The sequence below is a fragment of the Seriola dumerili genome, unplaced genomic scaffold, assembly GCF_002260705.1.
Source record: "Seriola dumerili isolate Sdu_G_001 unplaced genomic scaffold, Sdu_1.0 BDQW01000413.1, whole genome shotgun sequence".
In the NCBI taxonomy this organism is placed as follows: Eukaryota; Metazoa; Chordata; class Actinopteri; order Carangiformes; family Carangidae; genus Seriola; species Seriola dumerili.
The window spans coordinates 808,626-825,056 of record NW_019174668.1 but is presented as its reverse complement, the minus strand read 5'-3'; the positions used below and the strand labels follow the sequence as shown (position 1 = coordinate 825,056).

The window sequence follows — 16,431 nt, the reverse complement described above, 5'->3', positions numbered from 1 at the left end:
GTTCTTATTCTGTCATGTGATTGGATGTTTCCTCCCTGTCGTTCCCATCAACACACACTGTGCTCCCCCTGCTCCCAAATGGTCAAGCTAACAGCCACACTATAGCAGCAACTAGTGCTAAAAAGATGATTTGATCAGGTGATTGACAGAAAATCAATCAGCAGTCGTGATAATTGATTAATAGATTGTTTATTGAGTAAAAATGCCAAAACATACACTGGTTCCATCTTCTGAAATTTGAAGATTTGGTGCTTCTCTTTGTTAAAATCATTGAAAACTGGATGTCTTTTGAAGACGTTTTGACTTTGAAACAACAGCTGATAGATTAATTGTAAAATCTTTGCTACATCAGGAAGGAGCTATCACTTTTGCAATATAAAAACATACACTGACTTTTCCCCTAATAAGTAAAGCTCTGTCTAATCTGAGGCTCTTGTCTCTGCTGGTAATCCTTGGTGATTTACTATCACATTTACTCCCAGGTGTTCTCCTCTAATGGACTGACCTTTTCTGGGAAGGACCTGGCAGGGTTTCTCTGTCCAGGTGTAGTAGCACTTACTGGAGATATATCGCTTCTCTCCATCATGAGGGTGCCGTGGCCTTAATTGCCTCCTCCTGCATCAGTGTCTGTGGAGGAGGAGCCCCGTCTGTGGTTAGGCTATGAGTCAGAGCTGTGGAGAGGCGAGAGCGTTGGAGGGCCGAGGGAGGGAACGAGCAGGAGAGTGTGTAGGACTGGGTGTAGAGCTGGGGTCTGATTCTCTCTGGTATTTTAATGGTTGGCGTGTGGAATGTGTGGCAGCTGGCCACAGTCCCAGGATCAGGTCTAGTGTTACCAGCTCCGGGCCTGTTTGTTTTACAAAGTGAACCAGTGCCGCACACACCTAAAACACCCCGAAACTGGACCCAGGATCCTGCAGCGTGACCCTGTGGCCAGCCTCGCTGCTTTAACCTCCTTATTCACATGTTTAGATTTTGATATTCAATTATGTTGCTCTTTGACCTCCGCGGTGTGGCTCAGAGTCCAGAGGTTCCTGCTCTCGTGGGCCTTGCTGTGTGTCCTCCAAAGGTCTGTGAAAAATTCCACCCGGGCTCTGCCAAACCGGCTTCGGCCATAATAAGGCTCCCAGCTCGCATGATTTGCCCAGGTGGACTTCTCTGGCTCTGGTGAAGATTTAATGAGAAAAACAAACAAAGCATGATTATGTAGTGCTGGCGAGATCCAGGTTTTTCTTGTTATTTTATGTAGATTCAAAGGCTTGTTCCAAATGTAAAACTTTCCAGCACTGGTTGTCCTGTGTGGACCTGGAGGGCCACTTCTGTTAGTCACTGACTGAGTAACACTGGTGCCATTGCTTCAGCTTTTATTACACGGCGCTTCCTCCAGCAATGGGCGTCCAAAACTCAGCAGAACCAAGTTCTCAATAAAGCAGCTAAATATTCACAGTAAAAATATGTTGTCAAATGAATTATATACAGTTATCTTTAGCAGGAAATAGAGGATGTTAATTAGAATCTTTTTTTTTTTAACTTGCAGTGTTCATATATGATTGATCATTTACATTTAGGGATGTAAATAAAAATGTTTTAGAGCTTAAAAATTGATTGCAATAACTAAACTACTTAAAGGTCCCATATTCTATAAAGGTAGCTTGCCATCTCCTTTTTGATCATAAATCAGGTCTAAGTTCTACATTAATACTGTGAAAGTATCAAAGCGCTCAGTCCACAAAGAAAATCACACAGTCCGTATTCAGAAACTGAGCCTTAAATCTAGCCGTCAGTCACCGCCCCAAGCCCCGCCCACCCGGACCCACCGTCCAACCTTGCACCATTTGGTTTACCTGGAATCTGCACCAGAGAGAAGCCTGAGAGAGGAGATGAAAACTACATTGAGGTGGTTTTTGGTTCTTAAATCCATAAATATATCTTCTTATGGATCAATACTTAAAATGAAACACAGGAAAAGTGCAAAATATGGACCTTCAATAACTTAAATAAATCTGCTTGGTTGTCACTCGCAGGAAGTTTTGTTTGCATTATCCCAAAATGAAATGGTTTCTTCCAAAGACTTACATAAAATGCTCGTCTTATCTCACAAATCTAGAATCAGTCTTTGTGAAGATGTTTACACGTGGATAACGTTACACAAGTGAGGTTCAGACATTTGCTCTAAATATTGAGACATTTTTTTTGTCAGTATAATTTTATCTAGACAAAGAAATGTTTGCATAGAAGCAGCTTTATTTTTTCGCCTAAATGAGACTATTGATTGTGTTTTACACATCTCAGACAGGCTGTTTAAAAAGAAAGAATGGTGAAACCTGACGACAGTATTTTATAAATACTGAGGGAATATTGCTTTTAAAACTATTGTTTATGCGACTGAACTGTGATCTGTTTGTGTCGTCAGACCTCAGTTATATTTCACATTTGCTCACTGACAGATTCCCAGCCGGGCTCCACTGCCGCCGTGCTGCTGGAGGCTTCACCATCTCTCCCGTCCATGCAAAGCGACGAGGGCCACGACGACGGCGTGGGCGACACAGTCAGCCTGCCAGCTGACAGGAGCGGTGAGCGTCCTACTCCGGAGGCGCCGATCATCACCAGCCCGCCGCAGACTCACAAGCCCGACATGTACGATCTGGAGTGGAGGGCGGGCCGTGATGGAGGCAGTCCAATCATCGCCTACTTTGTCAAGTACCGTAAGGTGAGAGGGCGGGGGGTGGGGGGGGTGGGGGTGGGGAATAGCATGCGCCACATTTCACTTATTTCTTGCCATTGTCTTAAAAAACTGATTTCAGTTTTACCACAAACACATGACCTTTCCTTGAAGTGTTTCACATTAAACCAGCTGAGAATGGGCGAATGTAATTATTCCATTAAATAAAGAAGGTAGGGCCAGGGCTGGGCTGACTGAACGTTGGTCATTTCCTCTTTAAAATCCTGTATGTGCTTCAGTAATAAGCTCACTCTGACTATAAAAACTTCAGCGATACTAGTTAAGACTTTGTTGGCAGCAGGGCTCCGTTTTGCTGGAGTTGGAAACTGTGACAGAAATCTCTAAGGCATTGTTTGTGAGGCCGTTCCCTGTCGTCGTCCAGGCTCGGAAAGAGGCTGAACCGTGGAGGATTATGGGTCGACAGATGATTTTGTTTTTCTCTCTGTCATTTTGAGTCATGTGTTTGTATTTGTCTCTCTGTGTGTGTGTGGCCGTCTGTCTGCGTCTGTGTCTGTGTGTGTGTGTGTGTGTGTGTGTGTGTGTGTCAGGTCGATGAAATGGGAACAGTGGTGGGGAGCTGGCATACAGTTCGTGTCCCTGGCAGCGAGAAGACCCTGCGGCTGTCGGAGCTGGAGTCCTCCAGTCTCTATGAGGTGCTGATGGTGGCTCGAAGTACAGCAGGCGAGGGCCAGCCAGCCATGCTCACCTTCCGCACCGGCAAGGGTCAGTCCAACCTCTGGCTCAAACGTGCACAAACACACTCAGACACTGTTAAAATAACAGTTATTACCAGTCTAACATTAGGCTGTTTAGTGTTTCTTGTCATATTCCTGGGAATAACTGACCGCTGGAAGACACCACATTCCACATTTTCCAACAAAGCTTCAAGAGAACGAAGAAAATTTTCAGCTGCCTCAAACATCAACAGTAAATGTCAGGTTTTGGTGTCACTTCCTCTGAGTTAAAGAGCATCTGCTCATTTCATGACTCAACATTTTACACTGACATTCAGCAGAAGTTCAGGAAGTCATTTATGACACATGTCAGAAATGAAACATGCTTCGTTTTTTCCATCAATAGCAGCGAATCTCACTGTGTTTTCTACCTCCAGAGCAAACCCTGCAGAATCACATTACGTTTGTGATTTATAGAAGAGGAAGCACAACAGAGTACTTTCAGCCACGATAACGTTTGGCTCGAGCGCTGAGCGAAATGAAGTCAGGTCACAGTTACTGTGGACTGAGAAAGATCAATAACTGAAGTAGAAGCAGATGATGAGAGAGGCTGAGGAGAAGTGGATCCACCAAAGCATGAAGTTATCACACTTCATCACTAAATAACTGCTAGATGATTAAAAATGTATCGCACACAGCCACACAGTGAAACTTAAAGGAGATTATTTCTTTAAATAACTACGCCCATCACATCCAATATCCAGTTATAGTCCTTGATGCAATCATAATGATCGAGGTTTTTGTGCTTTTTAGACAAATAAAAATAAGAACAACCGCAAATGTTCTGAAAACTAACAATAATGCTGTACTGCAGCAGGGTTGAAAAAAATGTTCCCCAGTCAGAAGTATGTAAAACACTGCCAAAAACCACAGATATGATTGTATCCTAAGGGTGGTTGTTTCACAAAATGGTCCTGAACTAAAAAAAAAAAGAAAAAAGAAAAAGAAATGCCACCCAGTCCAAAAACCAGGCTCTTATGTCCAGATGTGGCTTCAGAGTTTGCCAACGTCATCCTCCTAAGAAATATTTGACTTATCTTCATAAAGGTCTGTGAATTTTTTGGGTCTAAACTGTATTTATTAATTCACCTGTTCAGTTTTCTGTGAAATAGATCTCATTTAATGATGCTTGTTTCAAAACCTCTTCTTCATTGACAGCAATATAATACTGAATCCAAATACTTTTTCCCTCTAAAACAGTCAAATAAAAAAAAAATATGGAGGGGAAAAAAATATCAGTCAAGAGTCTTAAAAAGCCCCCACATGTAATTACTCTTAATCTGCAGACATTAAAAACCTCCAAATACCCAGAACAGAAACTCTGTATCCTCAGTGACAACTGCTTCTGCTAAATTGATGTTTTTTTTTTAAATCTTTACTTAAGAATCTGCTTAATATAATTATCATGAAGTTTCATGTGACTGTTCTGTTTTTGGATACACACTCCTCCAAGCTGTCAGGAGTTGTCAAGTGGAAACCTGAACCCCACCCTGATAAAACCAGTACAGCTCTGAAACCCAGGGAGGAAATTTTAGATTTCAGAGCCAACATCCGGAGCTGTTCCATGTGCTTTTGGTGGAACTGATAGCCCTGAAAACCTGTCGCGCCTTGTTTTCTTACTCCCAGCCCTTCTTCTTCTTTTTTTCCTCTCTCTCTCTCTCAGAGAAGAGCACCTCCTCCAACAAGAATCCGTCCAAGCCTCCCGTCGTCTCGATGCCGCCCAAAGCTCCGGAGGACAAAACCCCCAACACACACTTTGGAGTCATCATACATGACAGAGGTAAATGTAGACACAGTCTGCTGCTGCTGCTGCTGCTGCAGCTGCTGCCCTGTGCACAGATGTTGACTGTGGGATGTTTCTAACGGGGCTTTCTGTCGCGTCGATAGTTCATGACCAGACCGTGCTGAGTCGATCTCTGAGCTTGATGTTTAGATGTGGTCTGCGTTGTTTCTTGTGAAGCGATAGTTGACACCCTGTAATGACTCTATGGATGAAGGATGCTGTAAGCAGAAAGCTGAGAGATTTCACACAACTTTAGGGTCACATCTGAGTGTGTGTGTGTGTGTGTGTGTGTGTGTGTATGTGTACGCGTGTGTGCATGTTTTACTCGAATTACAAGCTGAAACGCACATTATTCTTTTCACTAACCCTCTCTCCTCCGTCTCTCACTCTCTCCTGCCCTCTCTAACTTTGTGGCTAAGAGCTCAGGCAGTAAGTACACATTCTTCCATGGCATGCCACTTCACTGTGATGTGTATTCTGTCCTCTTTGCTGCCTCTGTGAACTTGTTCCATCCTCTCCTGAAGATGGGACACGGCGATGCCAGTTCTCATTGCTTCTCTGTGTGTTTTTGTAATTGGATTCACAGAAGTCTGCACCACTCAAAGTTTGTCCCTTTTTGTCCCAGTGCCCGAGGCCCCCGATCGCCCAACCATCTCCATGGCGACCGAAAGCTCGGTGTATGTCACCTGGATCCCGAGGGCGAACGGCGGCTCTCCGATCACGGCCTTCCGCGTCGAGTACAGGCGCGGCCGCAGCGCAGAGTGGGTTGTGGCTGCGGATAACATCTCGCCTCTCAAACTGTCTGTGGAAGTTCGCAACCTGGAGCCTGGTGAGTTTTCACATAGTTGAAAACTTTTCTTTACAGTCCAGTGGAGCGTGACGTGATTCCTCTGCCCAGATAAGGGTTTTTTGATCCTTCGCCGAATGAGAAAAACTGAAAAAAAAAAAAAACACCAGTCGTCATAATCCAGTGACTAGTCTGTTTTAACTTTATTTTCCCGCCTAGATTTTGATCAGTCAGCCTTAATCCAGACTGATGTTGCCTGTCTCACTGCTGCATACAGGACTGACTCATTCATCCAGCTGATATCTGACTGTTTTAGTTCATGAGTGACTGACAACTGTTGTCCCAAAGATTTCAAAGCATACATCGTCATCTTCCACAAGCAAAGCAGCAAAGATTTGTTTACACTTCTTACCTCTCATCTTCAGCTAAATGATGAGACTAAAATGACTCAGAAGCTCAGACTTGAGCATCACCATAACCGGTTGTGATTCATTGATAGATGCCTACCGATGCCGTTCAGTCATTCCTCAGCGCCACCGGACCGTAACACAGCCTTCCTCATTGTATCCCTTTCTCAGGCTCCACCTACAAGTTCCGCGTCGTAGCCATGAACATGTACGGCGAGAGTCCCCACAGCATCCCCTCGAAGCCGTATCAGGTGCCGCAAGCCAGCCCGCGTATGGCAGACCGCCCCGTGGTCGGACCTCACATCTCCTCCACGGACGCCATCAGCGACACACAGATCATGCTGCGCTGGACTGTGAGTACACCACTGACACACACTACGCTTACTATGAATGGAGTTTATAGATCCTTTACGTGAGGAAGAAGGCAGACGGGGCAATGACAAGATCATAAAGGCTTTAAACAAACTTTTCTGGGAGCAAAGGCAAACTGCCTTGGCACAGGTATGACCTGCTGCACTTACCGTAGTTTTCCAGTTCAATGAGGGATTATTGCTAGAATTTCAGATGCGTTCACTGCCAGTTTTACCTTTGAATGAAGTTGTTGAGATAAAGTGTTGGCTTGTTTAATACCTATCTGACTGTGTTAACACTGCTCTGTGTTTTCACAAGGTCAGAACTTGACACTTGAATGGTTTTGTTTTCAAGTTTCAAGTCTCATGACATCATGGAGCCAACAAGTCAAGCCTCAAGTCCTCCATTTTTAAGACTTAAGTCCGACTCAAACCCAAGTGTTAAGTGTCAGGTTTGCAGCTCTGGAGTACAAGTATAAGAACATTAAAACTCTAGTATTAAGTCACTTTTGACCACTGTGTAAGACCAGCCAGTGGCAGAATGATGTGGTGACCACTGGTTTACAGTATGTAGTGTGTTTTGCAGCTGGCTCACCTGTGTGTTGAGCCGCTGGTGGTTCTCTGGCAGTCGAGTCTCAATCAGACCTTTAATTGAGCGGCTGTGCTGATTAGAGCTCGGCTCTAACAGAGATTAAGAGGCCCCGTCCGTCTATGTTTTTCTTCAAAGCTGTTTCTCCTGCCTACAACAGTTGGAGCTGCAGATGGATGCAGATAGTTCCCCGCAGTTACTTAACCTCAGTCAGTCTCATTATTTCCTGAACTTCAGACAGACAGTGCAATCACAATCTCGCTCGCTCGCAGTCCGGTACATCTGCTGATAACAAGCGCCATTAGTTGCTGGAAAATTTCCTCTCTCTGTATAATAATTGCCCACCAGATTGCTGTAGTCTAACATAATCTTTTTTCCATCCCCATGCAGTATAGTCCCTCGAGTAACAACAACACTCCAATCCAAGGTTTCTACATTTACTACCGGCCCACAGACAGCGACAATGACAGCGACTACAAAAGGGATGTGGTCGATGGTAAGTTGCAATGCAATTTTTCATGTTTGCGTGTGTGCGTTTCCACTGCAAATTGAGTGTGTAGCTGGTGTGGAGTGTTTGTCGACAGCCTCATCCGGTGCCGGACGTGAAGCTCACGCTGTGCAGATAAACTGGGAGTTGGAAGGGTAATGGATACTCAGCGTTAAAGAGAGGGGTGTAGTGAAGAGGGGCATTTCTGCTGCTTGATTTATAGAGAGAGCTGTCCCTGGGCAGCAGGGCTTTCTGAAATCTGTTTTTAATAAATGGTTGCCAACTAATGGGCCAGAGCTGAAATATGAGCACGGCCAAAGCAGAGGGGCTCAGGTTGTTGGGTGGAATGCTAACAGTGGAGCCTGGTACTGGAAAGGAAAGAGGGATGTCTTTTTACTCTGCCCAACTCTTTAACATCGTTCCACAGCCTCCTCACTGTCGGAGACAAATGTGTGCAGGGGTTTGTTCCCAGTCGGCACTGTTTTGGTGATTTGTAGGTCAAAGATGTGTCAGAACTAAATTCAGTCAGAAGGTTTTTGACTGAATTTAGTTTTTCAGTTTTGTTTTTTTTTTGTTTTTTTTGTCTTGATGTCAGGAAACATAAAACCGTGTTTCCACTGGATTTCAATGATTGTAATTCAGTGTGTAATTATGAGGATGATGATTATTCAAATGCTGTTGAAGAAGAACAGTAATGTGTATCCTAGACACCTAAACACTTTTCAGCCAGTTCAGTGTTAGAACCAACTACAGCATAAAAAAAATTAATATATTCACATATTTCACATTTCTGCTAAAACTTGACAATAATTTGAAAATGTCCAGGTGTTTTTTCTTTAGTTTTAGTGCCATACTTTGAGGAATACAAACACATTTTTCTATATAACTCCTTTTTTTGTTTATGAATAATATATGTCTGTGTATGGCTGTTTTTGATTCTCAGTGATTCAGACACGTTTCAGTCAGTACTGAGGCTCAGCACCCGGCCCTACATGCCTGCTCCTTAGATCATCTCTTGTTTAAAACTGACTGAGCACAAAAAATGGTGTTTATTTGTGAATTAAACATAGCCTCTGTATTATTCTGTTTTTTACGGCACAGATGAGATTTAGCTTTAGCAGCAGGTTTTTTATTTTTAGTGGTCCCACTTACAAGGGTTCAAATCCACCTTGGGGCAGAAGTAACACATGTGCAGTCATTTATTATACTTCATATTAAACAAAACACAGCGAGAACAGCAGCATATTTCAGCCTCATTTGTTGGAAATGTAGCATTTCCAAGTTGGAGATTGTCGTCTCATCTGTGATTTCAGAGCACGCAGTAGTAGTGTGATTGTGTGCAGTGTGCAGTGTGTGTGTGTGTGTGTGCGTGCGTGTGTGTGGAATGGGAATACTGGAGGTAAGCCAGGACAAACATCAAGCTGCCATATATGGAGCTCATCTAGAGTAAAGCCACCGTCTGGGCCCTCGTGGGACTGATGGAGTAAGAGAGAAGGGTGGCAAGGGGGAGAGGGAGGGTGAAGCAAAGAGAGAGGGTGAATGACAGAGAGCGAGAGAGAGAGAGAGAGAGAGAGAGTATTAAAGAACATGACCTCCACGACGGTGTGAGGCATGAAGAGGTGGAGGAGAAGGCGGGGAATACTGAGTGTGAATTTACACACGCAACGTGAGTCAACACTGATTTGAAGAGGAAGTTGTTTCTTACCTTTGTTTGTTCCCCCTTTATCTCCTCCTCCTCCTCTCCTACTTTCTCAGCTATAAAACAGTGGCACATGATTGGACACCTCCAGGCTGAGACCTCCTATGATATCAAGATGCAGTGCTTTAATGATGGGGGAGAGAGCGAGTACAGCAACGTCATGATCTGTGAGACTAAAGGTAAGAAAACACAAACTGTACCGCATCAGAATCGACGTGTCGACCAAACCTCCGCTTTATCAGACATCCAGGCATGTTTCTGCGAAGGCTGTAACTTTAATGATGGGTATGATCGCCATAATTACACAACATAAATGTACTGACTTTTATGACACCAGCAACAATAGCTTGCATTTTATAGTTTGGCACTGTGTTATTTCTCTGTGCTGCTAGCGGGTAAAAAGCTGCCTCTCATGTCTCCTCCTCCCTCTGTGCTGCAGCACGTCAGTCCCCGGGTTCGCCCAGCCAGCACCCCATCACCCCACCGGGCCCCCATCCACAGGAGCCGCCCAGCCCTCCTGGGGGACTGCTGTACCTGATTGTGGGCTGTGTTTTGGGAGTGATGGTGCTCATCCTGCTGGCTTTTATTGCCATGTGCCTGTGGAGGAATCGCCAGCAGCACAACATGCACAGTGAGTTTATAGAAAAAAAACTAAAATGTATGGTTGCTGCTAACACTGCAAGATGTTGCATAACGTGTCCATCTTATGTCCTCATATGTTGTGCTCACTCTGAAATGAGTGTTGCTGGAGCAACAAACAAACAAAGAGTTAACTCTGTTTCACTTGTCTCATATTTAAAGATAGTTGGCCCCAGGACGGCTTGTGCAGCATATTCCAAGTGTTCATAGTGCAGATATGGATCCCACAGTACCTGCAAAACTGTTGGATGGACTCTTTACCAGACCTGCTGGATCAGTAAATAGTCAGTTTTGTAGCTAAAACATTTGGGAGAAAAGCTCAAACTGCGTCACAGGTGCTTTTTTTGTGGTAGCATGAAACCTGAGTTTTGTTACTGATACTAAACAATATTTTTATAATCTCATTTTGACAAATATTTACAGTTTTGCCCTCAGTCCTCAAAAGAAACCAAACTTCTCAAAGTGCAGTGTCAAATACTTTTACACAAGCTAGTTTAGAATAACATTTCGACAGTGCCAATGTAGAAAAACATCTGTCTGTACCATAGACTGTACATATAGATGGATGTACGTAGCCTCTGTGACAACACCCATAGGTTTCTGCAGAGCAGTTCTGAAGCTCAGAGTGGGCTGCTCCGCCGTCGCCATTTTGGCAGTGCCTGACTCCGACTAATTCCTGGCTAATCCAAAAAAATGGGGAAAGACTTGTAGCATGGGTGGAGCCTAGACTGTTGTGCATGTTGGTTTGATAACTGTGGCAAGCATATGCTCCCGTTAGCATCGTTAGCACAGCTGGGTGTCTTGCTCAAAGGCTAACCGAAGGCCAATTCATTTGCTGGCTGATTAGCTAGTTAACGAGCTAAGTTAACAAGCAAGGTATAATGATTTTTAACAAGACTAGATCAGATTTTCAACCTGCTCTCTCCCTCAGTCCTCACCGCTCTGCCTCTCTCTCTGCTGTAGAGTATGACCCTCCCGGCTACCTGTACCAGCCAGCAGAGATGAACGGCCATGTTCTCGAGTACACCACGCTGCCTGGCGCCAGCCGCATCAATGGGGGTGTCCACGGGGGCTATGGGCACAGCGGCCCCATGTTACCCCAAGGGTGCCATCACCTCCACCACAAACTCCCCAATGGCTTGGCACTGCTCAACGGCTCCGGTGGCCTGTTCTCACCTGGCCACCCACACAGCCACGATGGCACCCTGCCCCACAGCACCCGAGACTGCGAGCACTCGCACCCACACCACCACCATAACGTGAGTGTTGCAGTTCAGACACCACAAAGTGCTCCGGACCTCGAGGCTGGATGCCTCATTCATCCTGTACAAGTTTTATATGAAGTACAGTGTTTTACTTTGGTACAAATTCAGTTTAGTTTGGCTAAATCTGTTGTTTCTGATCTCTTGTCAGGGTGGAGGCATGTACACAGCTCTTCCCCAAACAGAGTCGTCTGATTGTATGAGCTGTCAGAACCTCTGCAACAACAACAGGTCAGAGAAAAAGTCTTTTTGATCCAAATGAGCTTTGTGTTTATGGATATCTTTTGCTTTGTTGTGGACATGTGGCTCACATTATATTAGTCTTTATTTTTCTAAGTAATCTGTATTTATTTTGAATATCAAAAATTGGTTGTCATCAGAAAAAAAATGTATAAAATAAAAATGCAGGCTTAAGTCAGACCTGAAAATTGACAGTTTTTTACTCAGGGATTTGGGTGTAGAATTTGTAGCTCTATGCTCAAACCAGAAACCACAGTAATCCCTGTCCTATTGCAGCAGAACATTTGGTTGTGTGGGAATAAAATATAAAATATAAAATTTGTAAACCAAACTGTTGGGTTTTTTGTATTTTCACTGATACTTGATTAAAAAAACTGAAAAAGATGAGGTGTATGGATGTCACAGGGACGAGCTGGCCAGAGAAAATTAAACACAACTCATATTTCATAAGATACAGCTGAGACAAAGTGTTCTACTTTGCTTGTGACCCCTACCAGCCCCAAACACGCACACACACGCACACATGCACACACACATTTGCCCTCCTGCTAGTACTGTTTATGTACTTAAGGGTCCCCAGCATCACAGTTTACCCTGTGTGCACCCAGCCAGCAGACCTAATGAGCCCTGTGTTTATTTACCTCCGGCTGCTGGGAAAAGAGGGGGTGTGGTCACCATCCAATCATGTACCGTTAGAGTGAAGCTGAGTTTAGGGAAACATGGTGAAGATCGCTGCGTGCAACCGTCTGCGTTTGGGAACTTCACCAGAGAGCAAAACCACAATGTGTCACAGTTATTTAGAGGCAGCGAGACTGGACCTTTAATCTCCGGTTCAACTGTTAAATGCTTTTTGCAGCTGTGTGAGAGTGCTCCAGTTGTGTTAGAGCTGTCATTGTTTTGGACACTGTTAGGAGTGTTAACACAAGGGTTGTCTGTGTCTGGTGGAAAACCCACAGATATCTACAGAGAGGAAGAGCTGGCACAGTGTGTGAATCACTGCTGAGTGTTGTCAGTGGGTGAGCACTCAGCAACACACGGGCACCTTATAAACAAATGTATGTGTCCCACTTCTCTTTCCATCTTCCTATGTCTCTGAGCAGATGTTACAACAAGACCAATGGCACTTTCTCCAGTGGCACTCTGCCTCTAATGCATCGCGTGGCGCCGTGCCAGCAGGACGGGCTGGAGATGGTGCCTCTGGGCCAGGTTTCACCGCAGTGCCACGGCCCCGACAGCCAGATGAACTCTGGTGACCAGGAGGCCGACGCAGGGTACCAGCCAGATGAGCACAAGGAGTCCTCGCCCTCGCAGCATTCCTGCTGTCTGGTCGGGAACAATGAAAACTGTCCAGCAGACAACACTGGTGAGACACTTTTTATGCCCCACAAAAATTTCCTTGTGTTTGAAATTGTCACAGAGAACTGAAACTTCTCACCACCTTTTTAGCCCTGGTTATACAATTTAATTTCCTATTTATTAAAAATTAAAAAAAAAAGAAAATTTTCACATAATTGCAGATAGTTATTGAATAATCTTTGAATAAAAACACCAATTAGTTCTCAGACTTATTAGAGTCAGAGACAAAGGACATACAAAAACTAGATCAACTTGAGGGAGGCATGACCTTACTCTCTTCTGATCACAATAAAACTAAGGTGATATTAATACTGTAGTAGTGCTTTTAAATCAAGTTTCATCTCAAGAACAACATTTCATGGTTGGATGGTAGAAATGGTGGCTTGTGACCAGTGATGTATTTTATGATAAATATAGGAATAATGGAGAATAATAAAATGACAATCAGACTTAATAGCTTTTACAGTAACACAGTATCAACATATTTGTCAACCACAGTACAACCACTGTAAATATAAGTTAGACAGCCAAAGGAATAATTTGGGAAATACACTTATTTGTTTTCTTGTATTAACTGGGAACGTCTTAAATCCAGACCCACTAAAAGAACATGTCATTTTTCACCTTCTTTTTGTATAGATATTAAAGCTCCCACATTGTATAAAGGTAGATTCCTATGTCTTCTTTGATTATAAAGCAGGTCTAGGTTCTATATTAATACTATGAAAGTATCAAAGCCTCAGTCAACAGAGAAATGCACACAGCCTGTATTAAGAAACTGAGCCTTAAAACCAGCTGGGAGGACTTCTGTAACTTTGTGATGTCACAACAAAGCAGTCACCACTCTCAGCCACGCCCCAAGCCCGTACAGTCAGCCAATCAGAAGAGAGGCTCTGAGCCTCACAGAAAAAGTGTAAAATGTTGGACCTTAAAACAAATGAGCTATAACATGTTGATTAGTGATATTTAAAGGTGATGATGCTGGTAGGCAGATTTTATTTTATGTTGGACAGAGCCAGCCTGTTTCCCCCCTTTTTCCAGTCTTTGTGCTTCGCTTTTACCAGACAGATGTGAGTGGCATTGATGTTTTCATCCAACTCTCGGCAAGAAAGGGAGTTAAGCTTATTTCATAAAATGTCAAACAATTTCTTTGAGACATTAGAGCTAAAAAAGCAAATTCCCTGGGAATTAAGTGAAAACATTTATTTCTACGCCCTCATGGTTCAGCACTATTGTGAAATCGAACTCTTCTACATGCCTTACTAGCAAGTTTTTATATTATTACCAGTCCTCATGTTGTAAGCAGACAAACTATGTAGCATCACCACAAATTACACTGTGGGCCTCTGCAGAATCTATGCTTGTCTTTTTTAATATGAAGTCTAAAACAAAGACTCTCCTCTCTCTCTCTCTCTCTCTCTCTCTCTCTCTCTCTCTCTCTGTGTGTGTGCGCAGCTGAGGAGGAGCTGGAGTGCGTGGACACGGAGGGGCCTGTGGTGTGCTGGGAGAGTCTTGGCCTGCCAGACTTGGACTGTGACGAAAAGCCTGGGTGGATCTCTAGCAGCAGCCTGGCAGGAGAGCTGATCCAGCCCGGCCCACAGGAGGTCTGAGTGCAGCCCACACACAAACACACTCTCCTGCAGTGTGGAGGGATTTAGAACAACCAGGCAGAGAGACAGTTGTGGAAATACCACAGAGCAAGGAAGAGGAGCAGCGATAGTCAGAGACACTGCATGTTACGGTGACAAGGACACAAAACTGTTGATGGACTGAGCTGAGCGGAGCGACGTGGGAGGAGAGAGACTGAGAGCAAAGCCAGATGGAGAGAAACACAAAGAGAAAAGGGAGCGCTGCTCAAAGACTGAAACTGTATCCCACTGGAGGGAAGACTCTCATAAAAGATCAAAAACTCTTTAGATGACTTATTTATTTTTTGTAGTAGTAAAATATTATTTCATATGAATGTATCTGTTTTAAAGAAAAAAAGTTTGTCTTTTATATTATTTATGCCTTTTGGATGAGAAAAACCTTTTATTTTTTGTTGTTTCGTCCCTCTGTGTTCCACTCAAGTGTGGAGATTAGCAATTGTCTGTGTAAAGTTTTGTAATAATATAAAGAGAAGATATGGAAGAGTACACAACAACCTATTTTCAATGTCTTTCCTCCCCCGACTGTACGCGCTGCAGCGCCAGATGAATGATTGCCAGAGTGAATTTCCCGGCCTCGGTTCAAACCCATCGATATTTCTGGCAGGCCTTTGATGTGGCTCTGTGATGGGCTGTTCCACCGCAGTGACCCCTGAACAGGGTGAACATTCCCCTCACTGTTCAGATTAAGGCTGCTGCTCTTTGCTTCAGTGAATACTTGATAGCTCATCACTTTGCACAAAATGCACTGTTGCTTCGAGAGGACTGTTGACCTACTGGCCCCAATCTGTTGGAGGAGTCGGGTAGTTACATTAAAACAGAGTTGTGAAGCGTGAGCAGCCCTCTTACACAAACCTTTATATGTTAAAACTGTTGCTGGTAAACACAGAATACTTTAACATCATTTCTGATTTTGAGGTCACACAGGTGAGCTATATCTGACCAGGTGAAATTCTACTAGCAAGACCTGAATCTAATCTAATCCATTCAGAGAAAACTTTATTCTCTCATCAGTGTGGTAGTCCTGGTCTAAAAGGGTCACTTCACCCACTTCACAAAAAATATGTTTTTTTTACTTAGCTGTTGTGGTATATAGCAATATATACATAGTTTTGTTTAATTGTACCAAGGACAAAGAAGAAATGAGTGAACATTGATGTTTTGAATGATCCAGAGTAAGCGGGACATTGTGTCTGAGGAGACACGGTGCTCTGCAGTTTTTCAAGGAAAAATCTTCTGTAATTTAAGCAGCACAAAACAATTTAATTGACCTCCTCTGTGTTGATTCACTGGCAGAAATCTCTAAAGACAAAACCATGGTGTATGAAACTAAAATGATCTGCATGGCTCAATACCACCAGGAGCTAAGTGGGAAGATGTGTTATTGTGATTTGGTAAAGGAAAAATTACAAAATGGGCAGCTTGCTGAAAAAAAAAGAAAGAAAAAAGCCATCTACCCTAGTTTAATGACATTGTACTGAATTTTGAATTGCCAGTTGTAGCTGTATTATCCCATCGTAAAGAACAGGATGGACTGTGGTTCATTAGAAATAGAAGGAGGTGTGTTGATATTCTGTCGTCAGAAGTTGCTGCGTGATGCTCCCGCTGTACTCTAGATAACCCATTCATAAAACAGTTGTAATATACTCTTCTCAGGTTTCAGCCGCAGTCAGCCAAACCCATTTTCTAAAGGCTTAAACCCTCCATTGGTTTTAAAATAATCTCCATGGTGT

General features: G+C 43.7%; 1 protein-coding gene across 1 annotated transcript in view; it reads left to right on the top strand.

Annotated features, from left to right (window-relative positions):
• cdon (cell adhesion associated, oncogene regulated) overlaps positions 1-15,184 on the top strand; it is a 40,802-nt gene extending 25,618 nt beyond the window's left edge. The window contains exons 8-19 of the mRNA XM_022761499.1: positions 2,445-2,707; positions 3,268-3,442; positions 5,117-5,233; positions 5,862-6,065; positions 6,602-6,783; positions 7,760-7,865; positions 9,612-9,734; positions 9,995-10,186; positions 11,158-11,453; positions 11,608-11,687; positions 12,797-13,059; positions 14,508-15,184. Coding sequence (XP_022617220.1) covers positions 2,445-2,707; positions 3,268-3,442; positions 5,117-5,233; positions 5,862-6,065; positions 6,602-6,783; positions 7,760-7,865; positions 9,612-9,734; positions 9,995-10,186; positions 11,158-11,453; positions 11,608-11,687; positions 12,797-13,059; positions 14,508-14,662 — 2,156 coding nt within the window. The 3' untranslated portion in view covers positions 14,663-15,184. The remainder of the gene's footprint in view (positions 1-2,444; positions 2,708-3,267; positions 3,443-5,116; positions 5,234-5,861; positions 6,066-6,601; positions 6,784-7,759; positions 7,866-9,611; positions 9,735-9,994; positions 10,187-11,157; positions 11,454-11,607; positions 11,688-12,796; positions 13,060-14,507) is intronic.
• Positions 15,185-16,431: the final 1,247 nt, after the last annotated feature.